This window comes from Mustelus asterias, chromosome 23 (assembly GCF_964213995.1).
Source record: "Mustelus asterias chromosome 23, sMusAst1.hap1.1, whole genome shotgun sequence".
Lineage (NCBI taxonomy): Eukaryota > Metazoa > Chordata > Chondrichthyes > Carcharhiniformes > Triakidae > Mustelus > Mustelus asterias.
Window position 1 is genome coordinate 73,204,610 of NC_135823.1, and position 23,341 is coordinate 73,227,950.

At 44.2% G+C, this 23,341-nt stretch overlaps 1 protein-coding gene across 1 annotated transcript in view; it reads left to right on the forward strand.

Annotated features, from left to right (window-relative positions):
- The first annotated feature begins 222 nt into the window (after nucleotides 1-222).
- ccp110 (centriolar coiled-coil protein 110) overlaps nucleotides 223-23,341 on the forward strand; it is a 77,746-nt gene continuing 54,627 nt past the window's right edge. The window contains exons 1-3 of the mRNA XM_078240931.1: nucleotides 223-447; nucleotides 14,633-14,801; nucleotides 15,813-15,941. Of these exons, the coding sequence (XP_078097057.1) occupies nucleotides 14,661-14,801; nucleotides 15,813-15,941 (270 nt within the window). The 5' untranslated portion in view covers nucleotides 223-447; nucleotides 14,633-14,660. The remainder of the gene's footprint in view (nucleotides 448-14,632; nucleotides 14,802-15,812; nucleotides 15,942-23,341) is intronic.

Consider the following 23,341-nt stretch of genomic DNA (forward strand, 5'->3'; position numbering starts at 1 on the left):
ATTACTGACTGTATCAGTGACTCTGAGTGATTATTACTGACTGTATCAGTGACTCTGAGTGATTATTACTGACTGTAACAGTGACTCTGAGTGATTATTACTCACTGTATCAGTGACTCTGAGTGATTATTACTGACTGTATCAGTGACTCTGAGTGATTATTACTGACTGTAACAGTGACTCTGAGTGATTATTACTGACTATCAGTGACTGGCTGGAGCCACTGGGTGGCGGAGCGGAAGCGGAAGCGGCTGCCTGCCCCTGGCCAATGGGAGTGGGCGCTGGTTGCCAGGTGACGCGGCGGTTGAGAGGCGGGAAGCGGGACCGTTATCGCGGCTCCACCTCAGCCCGGCTCAGAGTCTGTCTCCCGCTGGCACCGCCTCAGGCAGAGCCTAGGCCTCAGGGCCCTCTCTCCCCGCCGCCCGGATGGTGTGCTGTCCGGCTTGTGTAAGTGAGAATGGGCGGAGGGGGTGTGTGTGGCGCCGGGGAGGAGGCCGCGGCCCGCAGCGGGGTCTGTGAGGGAGGGTCAGGGTGTGTCTGTGTGTCTGTCTCTGTGTGTGTGTGTGTCTGTGCTCAGAGCCTCTGCATCTCCATCAATAGCAGCTGTCAGTATCTGCTCTCTGCACCCTGCTGTCCCTGCCCTCTGCACAGTGGCTCACTGATTCTGTTTGTATTGTTATATCTGTTCATATATTTGTATTTGCTGTGTGTTTATATACTTGTTACGTTTTTATCTATTTTTAAAAAAATATTGTGTTTTATTTCTAACATCCCAGCTAGATTCCACATCACTTCATTCTGTATCACACACACTCTGTTTCACCTGCTTGGTAACTAAGGAAGCTATTCACATCGTTTTGAAGAAAACACTCCATGGGATTTTAAGAATAGCAGCTTTTTGACAATTATATTTCCTTCACGCGGATTTTCTTCCCTCTCGAAGGTTCTGGCTCCTCTGATCATTGTATTGAAGTTAACTCTTTCACAGTTGGTGACATTGGCCCCAAATTTGATTGTCGATACCTGGGTTTAGAGTTTTTCTTTGGGCACCAGCCAGGAGTTATAAGCAGCAATTCTCCAGTATTGTGTCCATTCTGCGCATTGGCAAGTTGTACTTAAATGTCCTCCCTCAATCGCATTGGATACACCACTGAATTTATAAATCAGGATAGATAATCAGGGGTCAAGGCAAAGCTAAAGTCAATACTGGTGTATCTTTAATTCACTAAACCACTGTTCCTATGTATCAGGATCAGCTATCGGGAAGTTTTGCATTTTTAATTTGCTTTATCTTTACTGCCATAAAAATACATGAAAAGAAACAAAATCCACAGCACGTTTCACGGAGGATGCAGTTTTTAAAGATGCTCAAAAGACTGCTATTAAAAGACCAGTAAAACGAGGAGGTTTCTTAATGTGCTGAGAATTATGCTATATGTTGAGAGACCATCTGAAACATCATCAGTTAGAGGATACATTGACCTGAGAGTGCAGAGGGGAGTTAGTTCAGATGAAGGGCTTAATGGTTGGATTTAAATAAAGATTTGGATGTACATAGTGTCCTTAGCCCAAATTTCCCAGTTTTATTCAGATGCATAATTTATTTGCTCTCAGATTACAGATAAGTATAGATGGAAGTGTGATGGAAGCTCCTTGTTCTTTAGTTCATTCATTCAAGGCATGTGGGCTTTGTTAATCCATCATTAATTGCCCTTGAGTGGTAATGAGCTGTTGCCTTTAACTGCTGCAGTCCATTTGGTGTCGGCACACCCACAGTGCTGTTACAGGGAGAGAGTTCCACGATTTTGACCCAGCGACAGTGAAGGAAGGGTGATATATTTCCAAATCAGGATGGTGAGTGGCTTGGAAAGGACCCTCCCATGTATCTGCTGCCCCTGTCCTTCTAGATGGTAGTGGTCATAAGTTTGGAAGGTGCTGTCTACGGGGCCTTTGTGCATTTTGTAGGTGGTACACACTGCTGCTACTATGTATCGGTGGTGGAGGGAGTGAATGTTTGGAATGGGCTGCTTTGTCCTGGGTCTTGAGTGTTCTTGTGTCCATGTATACACATTCTGATGGATCAGTTACTGGGTAGTAGTCAAGGGTGTGAACCCTGATGGGTTTTGTTATTCCCTCGTATCCTTACTGTTGACATGTGACAGTCCAAAGATGTGCGGGTTAGGTTGATTGGCTATGCTAAAATTGCCCCTTAGTGTCCTGGGATGCGTAGATTAGAGGGACTAGCGGGTAAAATATGTAGGGATATGGGGGTAGGGCCTGGGTGGGATTGTGGTCGGTGCAGACTCGATGGGTCGAATGGCCTCTTTCTGCACTGTAGGGTTTCTATGATTCTATACATTTGGCAAATGAGCTTTAGCAGGTCTCCCTCATTTCCAACTGTGATGTCCTTTTGTTCAGGGTAGTTCTAGCAACATGCTGAGATTGGACTAAGATGTTAAAATCATTCCACTATTCGTATAATGCTGTAAGTAACCTCCAAAAACAGCTGTTCAGGAGAAAAAAATGGAAATTGCATAAAAGAAAATCTTGCTATCAGAATAGTGATAAAGCACATGAAATACCTACAATGATCCCCATACTTGGATCAGTTCTTTCTGGAGCTAATTAAAAGATCAGTATCTTTCACATGAACAGAAACTGAACTCCACGATGTACTTGTTCTTGCACTGTAGTTCTAGAGCTGCGGCTAAAGCACACCACCCGGTCAGTGACGGTCACATCAGGGATATAGAATCTTCAGGTGAGACAGAGGAGGAGGCATTGTACTATTAGTTAAGGAGTCAGTTACTGCAGTAAGGAGAAATGATATCTTGGAGGAGGCATCAAATGAAACTTTGAGAGTAGAGTTCAGGAATAAAAAAGGACAGCCATATTGTTAGGTATTTATTATAGACCCCCAGATAGCGGGATATTGAGGGGCAAATCTGTGCTCAGTTTGTGGGGGTGTGTAAAAACAATAACAATAGGGTTACTATATTCAGTGATTTCAACTTTCCCAGCATTAACTGGGATATATACATAGTGTTAAAGGCTTGGATGGAGTAGATTTCTTGAAATGTGTACAGGAGAACTTTTTAAATCAATATGTGGAGGGTCCAACACAGGAGGGAGCTGTGCTGGACCTGATTCTGGGGAATGAAGCCGGGCAGGTGGTTGAGGTGATGGTGGGGGAGGATTTTAGTGATAGCGATCACAACATGGTACAATTTAAGCTAGTTATGGACAAGGAAATAGACAAGCTGCAAAAAACAAAGTTTTGGATTGGGGGAGAGTGGATTTTAGTAAAATAAGACAGGATCTGGCCAGGACAGACTGGGAACAGCTACTAACGGGAAAATCCACAAAAGAGCAGTGGGGGGCATTCAAAAAGGAAATGGGGAGGGTGTAAGTCCAACATGTTCCCTCCAGGGTGATGGGTAGGAATAACAAGCCCCGAGAACCGTGGATGACCAGAGACATTCAGGATACAATGAGAAGGAAAAGAAAGGGGTTAAAAAGTACAAGGGAAGCAAATCAGTGGAGGCATTAGTGCGGTATAGAAAGTGCAGGGTGGAGCTTAAGAAAGCAATTAAGAATGCAAAGAGGGGTATGAGAGCGCACTGGCTGGTAAAAATAGGGAAAATCCCAAGATATACTTATAGAATATCAATGGGAAGAGGATAACCAGGGAAAGAGTAGGGCCCATTAGGAACCAAGGGGGCAATCTATGGGTGGAGCCAGAGGACATTGGTGGAGTGTTGAATGAATATTTCACATCCGTCTTCACCCAAGAGAATGAGGACGATGGTATGGAATTCAGGGAGAGAGACTGTGAGGTTCTTGAGAAAATTGACATAGGGAAGGGCAAGGTATTGGAGGTGAATAAATGTGGATAAATCTCCAGGTCCAGATAAACTGCCCTCGGCGGCAAGGGAGGAGATTGCAGGGGTTCTGACCCAAATTTTCAACTTCTGGCCATGGGAGACTCACTCACCTGAAGGAGGAGTGACACTCCAAAAGCTTGTGCTACCAAATAAACCTGTTGGATTTTAACCTGGAGTTGTGAGACTACTTACGGGGGAGGTGCCAGACGACTGGAGAACAGCTAATGTGGTGCCGCTATTTAAGACAGGTTGTAGAGATAAACCAGGGAACTAGAAACCAGTGAGTCTCACGTCAGTGGTAGAGAAACTTCTGAAGGAGAGAATCTGTCTCGACTTGGAGAGGTAAAGCTTGATCAAGGAGAGTCAGTATGGCTTCGTCAGAGGGAGGTCATGGCTAACAAATTTGAATTTTTTGAGGAGGTGACCAGGTGTGTAGATGAGGGTAGTGCAATCGATGTAGTTTATATGGACTTCAGCAAAGCCTTTGACAAGGTCCCACATGGGAGACTTGTAAAGAAGGTAAATTCACATGGCATACAGGATAAATTTGTAAAGTGGATTCAAAATTGGCTCAATTGTAAGAGACAGAGGGTGATGACAGAAGGCTAGTTTAGTGACTGGAAGCCAGTGTTCAGTGGCCATAGTTGGGCCCCCTTTTCTTCGTCATTTATATAAATGGCATTGATGACTTTGTGGGGGCTAGAATTAATAAGTTTGTGGATGACACAAAGATTGACGGGTGGTTAACAGTGAGGCGGAGTGCTTTGAGCTACAAGGAGATATAGACGGAATGGTCAAATGGGCAGGTAAGTAGCAGATGGAATTTAACCCTGAAAAGTGTGAGCTGATACACTTTTGAAGGAGTAGTTTGACAAGAAAGTGTTCAATGAATGGTAGGACACTAGGAAGTTCTGTGGAACAAAGGGACCTTGGCGTGTTTGTCCACAGATCTCTGAAAGCGGAAGGGCATGTTAGTAGGATGGTGAAAAAGGCATATGGGACACTTGCCTTTATCAATCGAGGCATAGATTCCAAAAGCAGGGAAGTCATGTTGGAGTTGTTTGGAACTTTGGTGAGGCCACAGCTCGAGCACTGTGTGCAGTTTGGTTGCCACATTATAGGAAGGATGTGATTGCACTGGAGGGGGTGCAGAGGAGATTCACCAGGATGCTGCCTGGGATGGAATATTTAAGTTATGAAGAGAGGTTGGGTAGGCTTGGGTTGTTTTCGTTGGAGCAGAGAAGACAGGCACCCTGATTGAGGTGTACAAGATTGAGACATATGGACCAAGTGGATAAGGAGCAGCTGTTCCCCTTAGTTGAAGGATCAGTAACAAGGGGACATGGGTTCAAGGTGAGGGGCAGGAGATTTAGGTGGAATGTGAGGAAAATCTTTTTACTCAGGGTGTTGACAGTCTGGAATGCGCTGCCTGGGAACGTGGTAGAGTGGATTGTCTCAATCCTTTAAAAAGTACCTGGATGAGCACTTGGCACATCATAACATTCAGGGCTAGGGGATTAGGTGGGAGTTCAGGCGTTTCTAATGTGCCAGTGTGGATTCAATGGGCTGAAAGGCCTCTTCTGCGCTGTATGATTCTATGATCAGGACCTTCATAAACACTTGTAACACAAAGAAGGCTTTTCAACCTTTCCCCTCTCCTTTTGTTGCTCAGAATGCCCTTTCACTTTCCTTTGTGCTGCAGTGTTGCTCGCTGCTTCTCTTCCTGCTCTGCTCTCCCGGGTTTACAGCAGTGTTCAAACACACGGCACAGTATGCTCTCCTACCTGTATGCCGATAGGTCTTTGTCTTCGTCTCCAAGCCAGAGCGAATTATCATTGTTGCAGCTATGACACTGCAATATATGGGGTGTCTTGACTATAATATGTAAACATGATTTACAGTTTGGAAGTGTTATTGGAAATGTAAATTATGTGCAATTTTAAATGTCGACTGTTCTGAATTAATTTGCATATATGTTTTTATGTGAAAGCGTTTTGTATCTCCGACATGTCTGAACCCACCAATTCATTTTATTTTGCGTTGTGCCTCACTGATAGCGATAGAAAGTCTGGGAAGCCAAGCAAAGTTATTAATGGTGGGTTATTTGGGTGTAAATATGAAGATGGATGTTAAATGGGTGCTTTGCTAATAAAATAGGCCTGGTTTTAATGCACAGTTTTGGTCTTAATTGCTGATTATCGTAACTTGCCTGAAGATGCTAAAGCAGAGATGTCTACAAGCTTACCACTCAGCTGCTGAATCAGAAGTCTGTGAGCTTCACTTGCTCACTTTCAGGGAAGGATTGTGCTGATTGACAGAGAGCAGCTTGTTGCAGGGTGGTTCAAGAACTGAGTGAGGATGCACAGCTTCTGGAGGTCCCCAGGAGGGGGGACGTCCAGTTCCTGCACTTCACCTTCCTATCCCTCCTGCACCAGTTGGTACTGGTGGCTTAGCCTCATGTCCTGCAACATTTGCTCTCAAAGACCAAAGGGACCATCTAACAATGTGTTCAAGACCAAGCACTCCCTTTCTCCTAGTGACTTCTATGAAGTAGATTAGTGTAGCACTCAGTTTACTTTGTTTTATTCATTTGTGGAACATGGGCATCGCTGGCTGAACAGCATTTATTGCCCATCACTAGTTGCCCGAGGGCAATTGAGTCAACCACATTGCTGTGGCTCTGGAGTCACATGGCCAGATCAGGTAAGGATGGCAGATATCTTGACAAATACATGAATAGGATGGGAATAGAGGGAACTGGTCTCCGGAACAGTAGGGGTTTTCGTTCATTCGGGCAGTTTGGTTAGTGCAGGCTTGGAGGGCCAAAGAGCCAGTTCCTGTGTTGTAATTTTCTTTGTTCTTTGTATATCCTTCCCTCAAGGACGTTAGTGAACCAGATGGGTTTTTGCGACAATCGACAGTGGTTTCATGGTCATCAGTAGATTCTTAATTCCAGATACTTTTTATTGAATTCAAATAGGGGAGACGATGGCCTAGTGGTATTATCACTAGACTATTAATCCAGAAACTCAGCAAATGCTTTGGGGACCTGTGTTCAAATCTTGCCACGGCAGTTGGTGGAATTTGAATCCAATAAAAAAAATCTGTAATTAAGAATCTACTGTTGACCACGAAACCATTGTTGATTGTCAGAAAAACCCATCTGGTTCACCAATGTCCTTTGGGGAAGGAAATCTGCCATCCTTATCCAGTCTGGCCTACATATGTCTCCAGAGCCACAGCAACTCTCAACTGCCTTTCAAGGATAACCAGGGATGGGCAATAAATGCTGACCAGTCAGCGACGCCCATGTCCCACAAATGAATTTTAAAAATGAAATGAAAAAATTCCACCATCTGCTGTGGTGGGATTCGAAACTGGGTCCCCAGAACATTAGCTGCATTTTTCTGGATTAATAGTCTAGAAATAATACCTCTAGGCCTCAGAACTATATCTCAGATAACAGTTGTACAGTAAAAGGCACCCTGGTGTTCTGATCCATGAATATCACAAAATTAGCATGCAGATACAGCAAGTGATTAGGAAGACAAAGGGGCTGTTGGTCTTTACTGCAGGCGGGATGGGACATAAAGATAGGTAAGTGTTCTAAAGGATATTCGTGGGACCCAATTTAGAGTTCTGAGTATAGATTTGTTTGGTTTAAGGAGGGATATGTTTGCATTCAGAGAAGGTTCACTAGGTTGATTCCTGGAATGAAAGGGGTTGTCTTTTGAGGAAATAGAGTCATAGAGGTTTACAGCATGGAAACAGTCCCTTCGGCCCAACTTGTCCATGCCACCCTCTTTTTTTTAAAACCCCTAAGCTAGTCCCAATTGCCTGCATTTGGCCCACATCCTTCTATACCCATCTTACCCATGTAACTGTCTAAATACTTTTTAAAAGACAAAATTGTACCCGCCTCTTCTACTACCTCTGGCAGCTTGTTCCAGACACCACCCTCTGAAAAAATTGTCCCTCCTGGATCCTTTTGTATCTCTCTCCTCTCACCTTAAACTGATGCCCTCCAGTTTTAGGCTCCCCTACCTTTGGAAAAAGATATTGACTATCTAGCTGATCTGTGCCCCTCACTATTTTATAGACCTCTATAAAATCACCCCTCAACCTTCCACGCTCCAGAGGAAAAAAATCCCAGTCTATCCAGCCTTTCCTTATAACTCAAACCACCAAGTCCCGGTAGCATCCTAGTTAATCTTTTTTGCACTCTTTCTAGTTTAATAATATCCTTTCTATAATAGGGTGACCAGAACTGTACACTGTATTCCAAGTGTGGCCTTGCCACAAATGTTGAGCAGGATAGGTCTATACTCATTGGCATTCAGAATAATGAGGGATGATATTGAGACTAATATTCTATGGGGGCTTGACAGGGGTGGCTGCTGAGAGGATGTTTCCCCTTGTGGGGGGAATCTAGAACTGGGGGACACTGTTTCAGAATAAGAGATCATCCATTTAATGTAGAGATGAGGAGAAATTTCTTCTGAAAACGGTGAATTTTTTGAATTTGGAATTTTGTACCCCAGAGTGCAGTGGAGGTGGAATCATTAAATATATTCATGCCTGAGGAAAACAGACTTTTGAATTCTTGGGAGATCTGTCCTGATCTTATTGAATGGCAAAACGGGCTCGAGCTATATGGCTTACTCCTGTTCCTATTTCTTACCACCTTATCCACTGCTATTTTACTCCCAACCAGAGGGGTCAGCTCCAAAGCAATCCACCAAAATGTCATGCAGCCTTTTCAGTGAGTACTAGCTGGCACCTTCAGTGACAATCACTGTTTAATGATCCCCTTGCTGGGGTTCCTGGTGTGTGCTTCAACTCCTTCGCAAAATGGTGCTTTGCACTAGATATGGGTAAAACCAGTGCCAAACTCCACTGTGGACACCTTGGTAACTCTTTAGTGCCCAAGCAATCCATCAAAAATCATTCCCTCCATCTCCGAAATATGTAGTTACTGGTATCAATCCTGATTTCCATGATCAAACCAAGTAAATCCACTCCCTCCACCACCGACAGCTTGTTCCAGGGAGAGAGTAGGGCCTCTTAAGGATCAACAAGGTCATCTATGTGCGGATCCACAAGAGATGGGTGACATCCTAAATGAATATTTCTCCTCTGTATTTACTTTTGAGAAAAGCATGGATGTTAGGTAACTTGGGAAAATAAACAGTGATGTCTTGAGATATTATAGAGAAAGAGGGGCTGGAAGTCTTAAAGCGCAACAAGGTAGATAAATCCCCGGGACCTGATAGAACATAGAACATAGAACATTACAGCGCAGAACAGGCCCTTCGGCCCACGATGTTGCACCGACCAGTTAAAAAAAAAACTGTGACCCTCCAACCTAAACCAATTTCTTTTCGTCCATGAACCTATCTACGGATCTCTTAAACGCCCCCAAACTAGGCGCATTTACTACTGATGCTGGCAGGGCATTCCAATCCCTCACCACCCTCTGGGTAAAGAACCTACCCCTGACATCGGTTCTATAACTACCCCCCCTCAATTTAAAGCCATGCCCCCTCGTGCTGGATTTCTCCATCAGAGGAAAAAGGCTATCACTATCCACCCTATCTAAACCTCTAATCATCTTATATGTTTCAATAAGATCCCCTCTTAGCCGCCGCCTTTCCAGCGAAAACAATCCCAAATCCCTCAGCCTCTCCTCATAGGATCTCCCCTCCATACCAGGCAACATCCTGGTAAACCTCCTCTGCACCCTCTCCAAAGCCTCCACATCCTTCCTGTAATGTGGGGACCAGAACTGCACACAGTACTCCAAGTGCGGCCGCACCAGAGTTGTGTACAGTTGCAACATAACGCTACGACTCCTAAATTCAATCCCCCTACCAATAAACGCCAAGACACCATATGCCTTCTTAACAACCTTATCTACTTGATTCCCAACTTTCAGGGATCTATGCACACATACACCTAGATCCCTCTGCTCCTCCACACTATTCAAAGTCCTCCCGTTAGCCCTATACTCAACACATCTGTTATTCCTACCAAAGTGAATTACCTCACACTTCTCCGCATTAAACTCCATCCGCCACCTCTCGGCCCAACTTTGCAACCTGTCTAAGTCTTCCTGCAAACTACGACACCCTTCCTCACTGTCTACCACACCACCGACTTTGGTGTCATCAGCAAATTTGCTAATCCACCCAACTATACCCTCATCCAGATCATTAATAAATATTACAAACAGCAGTGGCCCCAAAACAGATCCCTGAGGTACACCACTTGTAACCGCACTCCATGATGAATATTTACTATCAACCACCACCCTCTGTTTCCTATCCGCTAGCCAATTCCTGATCCAATTTCCTAGATCACCCCCAATCCCATACATCTGCATTTTCTGCAGAAGCCTACCATGGTGAACCTTATCAAACGCCTTACTAAAATCCATATATACCACGTCCACTGCCTTGCCCCCATCCACCTCCTTGGTCACTTTCTCAAAAAACTCAATAAGGTTAGTAAGGCACGACCTACCTGCCACAAAACCATGCTGACTATCACCTATCAATTCATTACTCTCCAAATAACTATAAATCCTATCCCTTATAATTTTTTCCAACATCTTGCCGACAACAGAAGTGAGACTCACCGGTCTATAATTCCCGGGGAAGTCTCTGTTCCCCTTCTTAAACAATGGGACAACATTCGCTAACCTCCAATCTTCTGGTACTATACCAGAGGCCAACGACGACCTGAAGATCAGAGCCAGAGGCTCTGCAATCACTTCTCTTGCCTCCCAGAGAATCCTTGGATAAATCCCATCCGGACCAGGGGATTTATCTATTTTCAGACCCTCCAGAATATCCTGCACATCCTCCTTATCAACTGTAATACTGTCTATTCTACTCCCTTGCAACCCAGTGTCCTCCTCAGCTATATTCATGTCCCCTTGCGTGAACACCGAAGAGAAATATTGGTTCAATGCTTCACCAATCTCCTCCGGTTCCACACATAACTTCCCTCTGCCATCTATAACTGGCCCTAAACTTGCCCTAACCAACCTTCTGTTCTTGACATACCTATAGAACGCCTTAGGATTCTCTTTAACCCTATCCGCCAAAGTCTTCTCATGTCCCCTTTTAGCCCTTCTAAGCTCGCTCTTCAACTCCCTCTTAGCCAATCTAAAGCTTTCTAGTGCACTACCCGAGTGCTCACGTCTCATCCGAACATAAGCCTCCTTTTTCTTTTTAACCAACAAAGAAACTTTTTTGGTGCACCACGGTTCCCTATGTATACACCGATGGTGTATCCCAGGACATTGTGGGAGGCTAGGGAGGAAATTGCAGGTCCCCTAGCCGAGATATTTGAATCATCGATTGTCACGGGTGAGGTGCCTGAAGATTGGAGTGTGGCAAATGTTGTACTTTTGTTTAAAAAGAGCTGCAGGGAAAAGCCTGGGAACTACAGGCCAGTGAGCCTCACATCTGTGGTGGGTAAATTGTTGAAAGGTATTTTGAGAGACAGGATCTACAGGCATTTAGAGATGCAAGGACTGATTAGGGACAGTCAGCATGGCTTTGTGAGTGGAAAATCATGTCTCTCAAATTTGATAGTTTTTTGAAGGGGTAACCAAGAAGGTAGATGAGGGCAGTGCAGTTGCTGTTGTCTACATGGACTTTAGCAAGGCCTTTGACAAGGTACCGCATGGTAGGTTGTTGCATAAGGTTAAATCTCACAGGATCTAGGGTGAGGTATCTAAATAGATACAAAATTGGCTTCTTGCCAGAAGCCAGAGGGTGGTTGTAGAGGGTTGCTTTTCAAACTGGAGGCTTGTGACCAGCGGTGTGCCTCAGGGATCAGTGCTGGGTCCACTGTTATTTGTCATTGATATTAATGATTTGGATGAGAATATAAGAGGCATGGTTAGTAGGTTTGCAGATGATACCAAGATTGGTGGCATAGTGGACAGTGAAGAAAGTTATCTCCGATTGCAACAGGATCTTGATCAATTGGGCCAGTGGGCTGACGAATGGCAGATGTAGTTTAATTTAGATAAATGCAAGGTAATGCATTTTGGTCGATTGAACCAACCAGGACTTACTCAGTTAATGGTAGGGCGTTGGGGTGAGTTACAGAACAAAGAGGTCTAGGTTCAGAGCTCCTTGAAAGTGGAGTCACAGGTGGACAGAGTGGTGAAGAAGGCATTCAGCATGCTTGGTTTCATCGGTCAGAACATTGAATACAGGAGTTGGGATGTCTTGTTGAAGTTGTACAAGACATTGGTAAGGCCACACTTGGAATACTGTGTACAGTTCTACTCACCCTATTATAGAAAGGATATTATTAAACTAGAAAGAGTGCAGAAAAGATTTACTTGGATACTACTGATACTTGATGGTTTGAGTTATAAGGAGAGGCTGGATAGACTGGGACCTTTTTCTCTGGAATGTAGGAGGCTGAGGGGTGATCTTATAGAGGTCTATAAAATAATGAGGGACACAGATCAGCTTGATAGTCAATATCTTTTCTCAAAGGTAGGGGAGTCTAAAAGTAGAGGCCATAGGTTTAAGATGAGAGGGGAGGGATACAAAAGTGTCCAGAGGGGCAATTTTTTCACACAGGGTGGCGAGTGTCTGGAACAAGCTGTCAGACGTAGTAGTAGAGGCGAGTACAATTTTCTTTTAGAAAGCATTTAGACAGTTACATGGATAAAAAGGGTATAGAGGGATATGGGCCAAATGCGGGCAATTGGGATTAGCTTAGGGATTTTTTTTAAAAAAAGGGCGGCATGGACAAGTTGGGCCGAAGGGCCTGTTTCCATGCTGTGAACGTCTGACTCTATGACCACCGATGCTCAGTAGCAGCAGTGTGTGCTATCTACAAGATGCACTGCAGCAATTCACCAAAACTCCTTAGGCAGCACCTTCCAAACCCACGACCGTTTCCATCTACAAGGACAAGGGCAGGAGATACATGGGAACACCACCAACTGCAAGTTCCCCTCTAAGCCATTCACCATCCTGACTTGGAAAAATATCGCCGTTCCTTCGCAGTCGCTGGGTCAAAATCCTGGTATTTCCTCCCTAACGTCAACCCATAGAACATAGAACATAGAACATTACAGCGCAGAACAGGCCCTTCGGCCCACGATGTTGCACCGACCAGTTAAAAAAAAAAACTGACCCTCCAACCTAAACCAATTTCTTTTCGTCCATGAACCTATCTACGGATCTCTTAAACGCCCCCAAACTAGGCGCATTTACTACTGATGCTGGCAGGGCATTCCAATCCCTCACCACCCTCTGGGTAAAGAACCTACCCCTGACATCGGTTCTATAACTACCCCCCCTCAATTTAAAGCCATGCCCCCTCGTGCTGGATTTCTCCATCAGAGGAAAAAGGCTATCACTATCCACCCTATCTAAACCTCTAATCATCTTATATGTTTCAATAAGATCCCCTCTTAGCCGCCGCCTTTCCAGCGAAAACAATCCCAAATCCCTCAGCCTCTCCTCATAGGATCTCCCCTCCATACCAGGCAACATCCTGGTAAACCTCCTCTGCACCCTCTCCAAAGCCTCCACATCCTTCCTGTAATGTGGGGACCAGAACTGCACACAGTACTCCAAGTGCGGCCGCACCAGAGTTGTGTACAGTTGCAACATAACGCTACGACTCCTAAATTCAATCCCCCTACCAATAAACGCCAAGACACCATATGCCTTCTTAACAACCTTATCTACTTGATTCCCAACTTTCAGGGATCTATGCACACATACACCTAGATCCCTCTGCTCCTCCACACTATTCAAAGTCCTCCCGTTAGCCCTATACTCAACACATCTGTTATTCCTACCAAAGTGAATTATGGACTGCAGCGATTCAAGAAGGCAGCTCACCATCACCTTCTCAAGGGCAACTAGGGATGGGCAATAAATGCTGGCCAGCCAGCGACGCCCATGTCCCACAAATGAATAAAAAAACAAGCTGTTTACATGTGGATTAATACTTTATCTAATCCCAAAAGTGAAAATTGAGATGCAATGAAAACTTGCGCTTTGCAGGTCTGGGCAACATTTCTCTTGTTCAGCACTACAAGGATCATTGGATGTATTTTGAGTTAATTGGCACTTGATAGCTTGATATGCTGGATAATTACTTCACAGATTAGGCTGCAATGAATCGTATCTGCAATTTGTATACCGGTTGGTTGGTAAAATTTAAACTCTCACTGATGTAAAGTGTGTAGATCATGGAATGTTCTATAAAGGTGTGATGTGGACCAGGAATTTTTCAGCAATCATGTTTTATTCTCAGATTTTCCACTGTGTTGACAGAGTGTTGTAATGAATGAAAGTGCTGAATCCACTGTCTGAGCTGTATATCCAGTAAGATGACATTTGTTCGTGTGAGTCCTTGGGTTATTTAAAAAAAATAATTTGTGAAAATGTGCATGAATTTTGTGGCTTTTTAGTGTTGGTCCATTGGATTAGAAATGGTTGAAATAGAATTGTAAGAAAACTTTAAATGCAGTTTGGGTAATGTGATGAGTAATAACAACTATTGCTTTTATCATTTGCAGCCATCATACTAATACTTCGTGTTTCCAGCAATTTGTTTTAGTATATGACTTCTTTCTAGTTTTATATATTATTATTGGTGAGTAAAATGGCTACCCAAAGTATATGTGGAGTTAGTTTATTTGGAATGACAGCAATGATCTCTAATATTAATCTGTTTTTTCTCACCGCTTTATCCAGCTAAAGAAGAAAGTGTTAGTTGGTGAGAATGGAAGAATATGAGGAGTTCTGCAAGAGGCATTTAGCCAGGATTCAGACTCGGATGCTGGAAAATAATCCTTTGCAATCAATTTGGCAGAAGGGCAACTCTGTAATCCACTTCCACGGGATTGCTGCACTCTGTCCTCTGGTATGACTGGCTTTTTTTTCTTCTCCTCAATCATCAAATTAGGTATCATAAAGTGTAAGAATGGACATAATTTGCTGGCTACTCCACATTTGGTAGTAGTGAATTCCACACATCCACCACCCTCTGGGTGAAGAAATTTCTCCTCGCCTCAGTTCTAAAAGGTTTATCCCTTATCCTCAAACTATGACTCCCCCACCATTGGGAACATGCTTTCTGGATCTACCCTGTCTAATCCTGTTAGAATTTTATAAGTTTCTATGAGATCCCCTCTCACTCTTCTAAACTCCAGTAAATATAATCCTAACCGACTTAGTCTCCCCTCATATGACAGACCTGGCATCGCAGGAATCGGCCTAATAAACCTTCGCTGTACTCCCTCTATAGCAAGGACATCCTTCCTCAGATAAGGACACAAAAACTGCACACAACATTCCAGGTGTGGCTTCACCAATGCCCAGTACAATTGCAGCAAAATTGGAAGCTGATGCATTTTAATTGAGCATCGCTGTTATTAAGTTGATCTGTTTTAGCAGCGATCAGCTAGGATTGTCTGTTGTGGGTGGAATACCTTCAGACCCAAAGATCGTATTGGCAGCATTTGGTCTCGGTAAGGCGATGGTTTGCGTCATAATGATCAACTGTGTTAAAACCCAAAGATCCCGTGTTGACTAATGGGTTTCTTTACTTTGTCAATGAATACTTCATCGGCACAGTGTCCTTTAAATGGGAAACCACGCACTGAACAATGGTTACTCATAAGCGTTTATAGGATTCGTTAACAACTAAGCTTTAGCTGGTTGTTTGATAGCTTTGCCTCAGCTTTGAGTTACTCATCATCTAACTCGTGGAGCGAATAAGTAGTATTTACAATACACAATGGAGGTGCTTTTCCTGATTAAATAAGTAAGCTTAGCTCTCGGAGGCTTGAAATTGGATCTCTAAAACGAGGTACAGATTTGCCGAAAGCTTTCGCACTACCAGACTGAATCGCGGGAATTGTTCCTATTGCAGATGAAAGCTGAACGGAAGCTGGAGATGCAGCAGTATCGACAGAAAGCTGTGGAATTGGAGTTTAGCCGGCAGAAATCGAGGAAAAACGCCCTACTTACCCGCGTCCAAGAAATTATTGAAAATGTACAGGTTAGATATATTATCTCTCTATTTTACTGAATTTTTAAGTTAGAATTTCAAAATGCGGAATGTGTATGTAAATGTGAAAATTCAGAGGAGGTTTTCTAGTTGCAGTATCTTCAATATCATTTGTGATGTTTGAAACAAGTTGACCGCTGTAATTCTGAACTATTTTCCCATTCTGGAATTAAATAGCTTGCTGCATTTATGAATTATTTTGTATGATGCTTGTGATACTTGCCATACTGTACACACACAAGTCTTACTATTAGATTATTTCAGTGTCAGATTTAGTTCAGCATTGGCAATCTTGTCTCTGTCAGGTGTTCAAGCCCTGCTCTAGACTAATCTGGACTTGAGGTTCAGTGCAGGACTGAGGGAGTGAAGTATTTTCACCGTTGCTATTTTTTGGATAAGAGGTAAAGTGAAGAGCCCCCGAGGGTGTGAAAGACCCTCTGGCTCTATTTGAAGCAGAGTGGAAACTCTGCCATCTCCAATTCCTCAATCTATACAGACTATCTAATCAATGATCTTCTTGCAATTTGGGCGGCACGGTAGCACAGTGGTTAGCACTGCTGCTTCACAGCTCCAGGGACCTGGGTTCGATTCCCAGCTCGGGTCACTGTCTGTGCGGAGTTTGCACATTCTCCTCGTGTCTGCGTGGGTTTCCTCTGGGTGCTCCGGTTTCCTTCCACAGTCCAAAGATGCGTGGGTTAGGTTGATTGGCCATGCTAAAATTGCCCTTAGTGTCCTGAGATGCGTAGGTTAGAGGGATTAGTGGGTAAATATATAGGGATATGGGGGTAGGGCCTAGGTGGGATTGTGGTCGGTGCAGACTCGATGGGCCGAATGGCCTCTTTCTGTGCTGTAGGGTTTCTATGATTTCTATGATGATTTGTGTGTTTGGCTGTTTTTACCATTTTATTTCAGACTCACGGAGCTTCCCTAGCACTTTGGTTTATGCATAGCAGTTCAAACTCCTTTTACCATTGTAGTAATAAATTAAATATTAAAATATATAGACAATGGGTGTCTCACTGAATGGCAAGGCAGTGAACAAAGAAAATTTCAGCACAGGAACAGGCCCTTCGACCCTCCAAGCCTGCATCGACCATGCTGCCTGACTTAACTAAAACCCCCTACGCTTCCAGGGACCATATCCCTCTATTCCCATCCTATTCATGTATTTGTCAAGATGCCCCTTAAAAGTCACTACCGTATCCGCTTCCACTATCTCCCCCGGCAATGAGTTCCAGGCACCCACTATTGTGTAAAAAATCTGCCTTGTATATCTCCTTTAAACGTTGCCCCTCGCACCTTAAATCTGTGCCCCCCCCTAGTAATTGACTCTTCCACCCTGGGAAAAAGCTTCTGATTATCCACTCTGTCCATGCCTCTCATAATCTTGTAGCTTCTATCAGGTCGCCCCCTCAACCTCCGTCGTTCCAGTGAGAACAAACCAAGTTTCTCCAACCTCTCCTCATAGCTAATGCCCTCCATACCAGGCAACATCCTGGTAAATCTTTTCAAAGCCTCCACATCCTTCTGGTAGTGTGGCGACCAGAATTGAACACTATATTCCAAGTGCGGCCTAACTAAGGTTCTATAAAACTGCAATATGACTTGCCAATTTTTAAACTCAGTGCCTCGGCCGATGAAGGCAAGCATGCCGTATGCCTTCTTGACTACCTTCTCCACCTGCATTGCCACTTTCAGTGACATGTGCACCTGTGCACCCAGATCCCTTTGCCTATCAATACTCTTAAGGGTTCTGTCATTTACTGAATATTTCCTATCTGTATTAGACCTTCCAAAATGCGTTACCTCATATTTGTCTGGATTAAACTCCATCTGCCATCTATCCGCCCAAATCTCCAACCGATCTATATCCTGCTGTATCTTCTGATGGTCCTCATTGCTATCCGCAAATCCACCAACCTTTGTGTCCAGCGATACCATTCAGGATTTCAAATGGCGTAAAAGGAAGAAAATTCACTGAAAGGAATCCATTTTATTGTGCACACGATTTTATTCATTAGTTGTTGCTGTGTACCAGGCAAAAGGAATAATGTTTTTATTGACTTCACCAAAGATGTCTGGGATTAAGTTAAGAAGAGAGGTTGGGTAGGCTTGGGTTGTTTTCGTTGGAGCAGAGAAGGATGAAGGGCGACCTGGTCGAGGTGTACAGGATTGAGGGACATGAATAGAGTAGATAAAGAGCAGGTTCTCCTTAGTTGAAGGGTCAGTCACGAGGGGACATAGTTTCAAGATGAGGGATAGGAGGTTTGGGGGGGATGTGAGGGAAAACCTTTTTACCCAGAGGGGGGTGACCGTCTGGAATGCGCTGTCTGGGAGGGTGGTGGAGGCGGGTTGCCTCACATCCTTTAAAAAGTACCTGGATGAGCACTTGGCACATCATAACATTCAGGGCTATGGGCCAAGTGGTGGTAAATGGGATTAGGTGGGAGTTCAGGTGTTTCTCACATGTCCATGCAGACTTGATGGGCCGAATGTGCACTGTATGATTCTATGTGCAGGTTAGGTTGATTGGCCATGCTAAATTGCCCCTTTGTGTCCGGAAATTAGCAGGGTAAATACGTGGGGTTATGGGGATTGGGCCTGGGTGGGATTGTTGTTGGTGCAAGCTTGATGGGCCAAATGGTCTCCTCCACTGTAGGGATTCTATGATATTTGTTGTTGTGTAATATATACTCGAAATGGGGAAAATCTGGCTTCTGCTTCCTCCCGCCGTCCTCTTACAATTTAAAGATTCGAATGATCATAGTTTAAAACCAGATTGTACAAAACTGGGACAGCGTTACTCTAATAGGTAAACTATCCTGTACCTTTTCTACCTCTTGATTCAAGCACCAGAGGCATGAAATATTCATCTGGGAATCAAAATTAAGCAAGTTCTGGCAGTCATCCTAACATAAAACGTTAGCTCTATTCTCTCTCCACTGATGCTGTTAGACCTGCTGAAATTTTCCAGCATTTTCTGTTTTTGTTTAGATTCCAGCATCTGCAGTATTTGCCCTTATTTAATCAAGTTTAAGGTGGAGACAAAATCACCAATAAAACCTCTCCACTTTTCTTTCCTACCTCCTAGACCCAGCTTTTGGGAACCAGTCCTAATATCCCCCCTAGATTCCGTTTCTTTTTGTTTGATTATGCTTCTGTGGAAGCTGTTCTGTTGCTGTGAAGCCTTTGGGATGCCTTCTTGTGTGGAAGGAGCTATATAAACACAAGCTATTCGAAGTTTGAAAATGGAAAATTGAGTGGGGTTGTCGGGGGCGGGGAATGAATGGGTTTGATTGACTGATTAATCAGGTGAAGAGACGCTTCAAATGTACAACTGTTTATGGCTCCAGCAGTTCCTGGACTTCTCTGAAGTGTTTTATTCTTTCATGGGGTGTGGGTGTTGCTGAGGGTCTCCTGTGAATGCCAAGGGTCTTTGGTCGGACCCTGATGTTAGAAATTGTCCTTGCTAGGAACTTCCACAAATATTGTCATGTGATGAGCCCAGCCTGGGTGTAGCCTTAAGTTTTTAATACAAGTAGCATTCACTGCGTCATTAACTGAGAAATTATTAACTGTATTGAACAGTGAGTGCTGTCATCTCCCATTCTGAATGTGTGGTAGAACGGTAGATTATTGAAACAATTGAAGATAATTAGGTGTAGAATGCAGAGTAACATTTCGAGGTTGTGTAGAATACTTTAGTTAGGCCACATTTGGAGAATTGCGTACAGTTGTGGTTGCCGCACTGCCAGAAGGACATGGATGCCTTGGAGAGAGTGCAAACAAGGTTTGCCAGGATGTTGCCTGATCTGGAGGGTTTTAGCTGTGAGGGGAGGTTGGATAAACTCAGATTATTTTCACTGGAAAGACGGAGGCTGAGGGGAGACCTGATAGAGGTCTACAAAACTGAGAGGCATAGACAGGGTGGATAGTTAAAAGCTTTTTTTCAGGGTGGAAAGGTCAACTGCATGAGGGCATAGGTTTAAGGTGAGAGGAGGTGAGTTTCAGGGAGATGTGTCGGGAAAGTTTTTCCAGAGGATGATGGGTGCCTGGAACACACTGCCAGTGGAGGTGGTGGAAGCAGGCACATTAGCAATGTTCAAGGTGTTTCTTAATAGACACATGAATGGCAGGCAAACAGAGGGATAGAAACTGTATATCGGCACAGGCTTGGTGGGCCAAAGGGCCTATTCCTGTTTTGTTCTTTGTTTTTGTGCTGATTACTCTCCAACTGCAACCCTGTTCCTCTGTCTCAGATTTGATTCCAGCCATTGGAGAGGTTTCACCAGAATTCTTTGGTGTCTCACTTGCTCGAATCCTGATGTCAAGAGCAGTCATTGTCACCTTATCTCTGGAATTAAGCTCTTGTGTCCATAGTTTGAGTAAGCCTACAAAGACAGCTATAGACAATTGACCCAGACGGAATAAAGGTTGTCCACACAAGGCCGATCAAATCCTGGCTTTCGGATTATAGTGAGATTCAATTCTGTTCTGTTGATGGATGCACAATTTACAAAGTTGAGGACTCCCAGTGCCATTCTGACCTGACTGTGTCCCATTTTCCTCCTCGCACCTGGTGGATCCATCATGCTGGTGGGGTAGGATGTACTGAGGGGTGGTGATAGAGCCAGTTGGTCAGCACCTAGAGGGGAATGTGGGAGGAGGACACTGGGACAGATAGTCAGCACCTAGCGGAGAGAGTGAGAGGGGGACACTGGGACAGTCACTCTCCTCTAGGTGCTGCTGACTGTCCCAGTGTTCTCCTCTCACTCTCTCCTCTCGGGGATGACTGTCCCAGTGTTCTCCTCTCATACTCTCCTCTAGGTGCTGCTGACTGTCCCAGTGTTCTCCTCTCACTCTCTCCTCTCGGGGATGACTGTCCCAGTGTTCTCCTCTCATACTCTCCTCTAGGTGCTGCTTTGAGAGGAGAACACTGGGACAGTCATCCCCTAGAGGAGTGTGTGAGAGGAGGACACTGGGACAGACAGACAGCACCTAGAGGAGAGTGTGAGAGGACAGTGAACCAGGCAGTCAGCAGTACATCAAAAGAGAAACTGCTGTTAGGGGGGGCTCCTAAGACCATAAGATATAGGAGCAGAATTAGGCCATTCAACCCATTGAGTCTGCTCCGCCATTTAATCATGGCTGATATGTTTCTCAACCCCATTCTCCCACCTTTTTCCAGTAACCTTTGATTCCCTTACCATGCAAGAACCTATCTATCTCTGTCTCAAAGACACTCAATGACCTGGCCTCCACAGCCTTCTGTGGCAATGAATTCCACAGATTCACCACCATCTGGCTGAAGAAATTCCTCCTCATCTCAGTTCTAAAGGGTCGTCCCTTTATTCTGAGGCTGTGCCCTTGGATCCTAGTCTCTCCTACTAATGGAAACATCAACTCCACGTCCACTCTATCCAGGCCTTTCAGTATTCTGTAAGCTTCCCTTTATGTATCTTAAAAAAATCTCTTGCAAACTTTTATATTACTGGCTAGCTTATCCTCATATTTTACCTCCCCCCATATTGCTTTTTTAGTTGTCCTCTGGTTTTTAAAGGCTTCCCATCCCCTGGCTTCCCACTAATCTTCGCCACATTGTAAGCTTTTTCTTTTGCTTTTATGCGGTCCCTGACTTCTCTTGTCAGCCATGGTTGCCTCGTCCTCCCCTTAGTATGCTGCTTCTTCCTTGGGATGAAATTCTACTGTGTCTCCCAAATTATTCCCAGAAACTCCTGCCATTGCTGTTCCACCATCTTCCCTGCTAGGCTCCTCTCTCAATTAACTCTGGCCAGCTCCTCCCTCATGCCTCTGTAGTTACCTTTACTCAACTGTAATACTGTTACATCTGATTCCAGCATCTCCCTCTCAAACTGCAGGGTGAATTCTATCATATTGTGGCCACTATCTCTTGAGCGTTCCTTCATCTTGAGTTCCCTTATCAAGTCTGCCTCATTACACAATCCAGAATTGCCTGTTTCCTCGTGGGTCTACTGCAAGCTACTCCAAAAAGCCATCTTGTAGGCATTCCATGAATTCCTTTTCTTGGGATCCACTACCAACCTGATTTTCCCAGTCCACCTGCATATTGAAATCACCCATGATCACTGTAACCTTGCCTTTCTTACATGCCTTTTTTATCTCCTTGTGTATTTTGTACCTCACATCCTGGCTACTGCTCGGAGGCCTGTACATAGCTCCCATCACGTTCTTTTTATCTTTGCAATTCCTCAACTCTATCCACACCAAGTCTACATCTTCTGACCCTATATCGCCTCTTGCTATCAATTTAATTTCATTTCTTACTAACAAGACAACCCTACCCCCTCTGCCCATCTGCCTGTCTTTTTGATAGGATGTGTTTTCTTGGATAATTAGCTCCCAGCCCTGATCCCCTTGCAGCCACATCCATGATGCTCAAATTGTACCCGCCAGTTTCAATCTGCACAAGCTCATTTACCTTATTTTGTATACTGCGTGCATTTAAATACAGCACCCTCAGTCCTGCATTAACTGCCCCCCTCATTGTCGCCCCCTTATCTGCTGTGCCTGAAGTTTGATTCCTAACCTTTTCCAAACTCTCTTATTTGTTCTGGAGACTTTAATAACCTCCGAGTTCTCCTTCCCTTTAACTTTTCATAATTTCCATCCCCTTGGGTTAGCTCCCTCCCCCAGTACTGGTGCCAATGTCCCACTTCTCCCCCACAAATCTTTAAACTACGCATTTACCTCTTTAATCTTGTTGATCCTGTGTCAACTAGCTTGTGGCTCAGGTAGTAATCCATAGATTATCATCTTTTTGGTTCTGCATTTTAATTTAGTCCCAAGCTGCTCAGTTGTAAACCAGACAATTTACCAGCTATTTGTATTATATTAAAGAATAAAATTTAAGGCTAATTCTTTAAATTCTCCTGACCTCCCATTCTTACCTTAAGTTCAAAGCACTCAGAGCAAAATGGCACTCAAGTAACTGAGAATTAGAAAAACACTATTTTTAAAAGAAGGGGCTACTTACATTTAAGTCAGAAATACTAGCATTAAGGAAATGTTAAGGCCAGGTACAATAAATTTGCATAACTAATCCAAATAAATGTAAGGGAAGTAAATTGAAGCCATGGTAGGACAGCTAAGTGATGTGGAATGCCTGTCTTTTAGTATGTGGGAACTTGCTCCTGACATTCTAGATGACCACGTGCAGGAAGTGTCACAAGCTGCAGAAACATGAACTCGGGTTTCAGAGCTCGAGTGGCGGTTGGAGTCACTGGTGTATCTGTGAGGCTGAGCTAAGTGGATAGTATGTTCAGATAGGTGGTCATACTGCAGCTTAACCTGGAGACAGAAAGGAAATGCGTGACTGCCAAGCAGTCCAAGAGAACGAAGAAGGTAGTGCA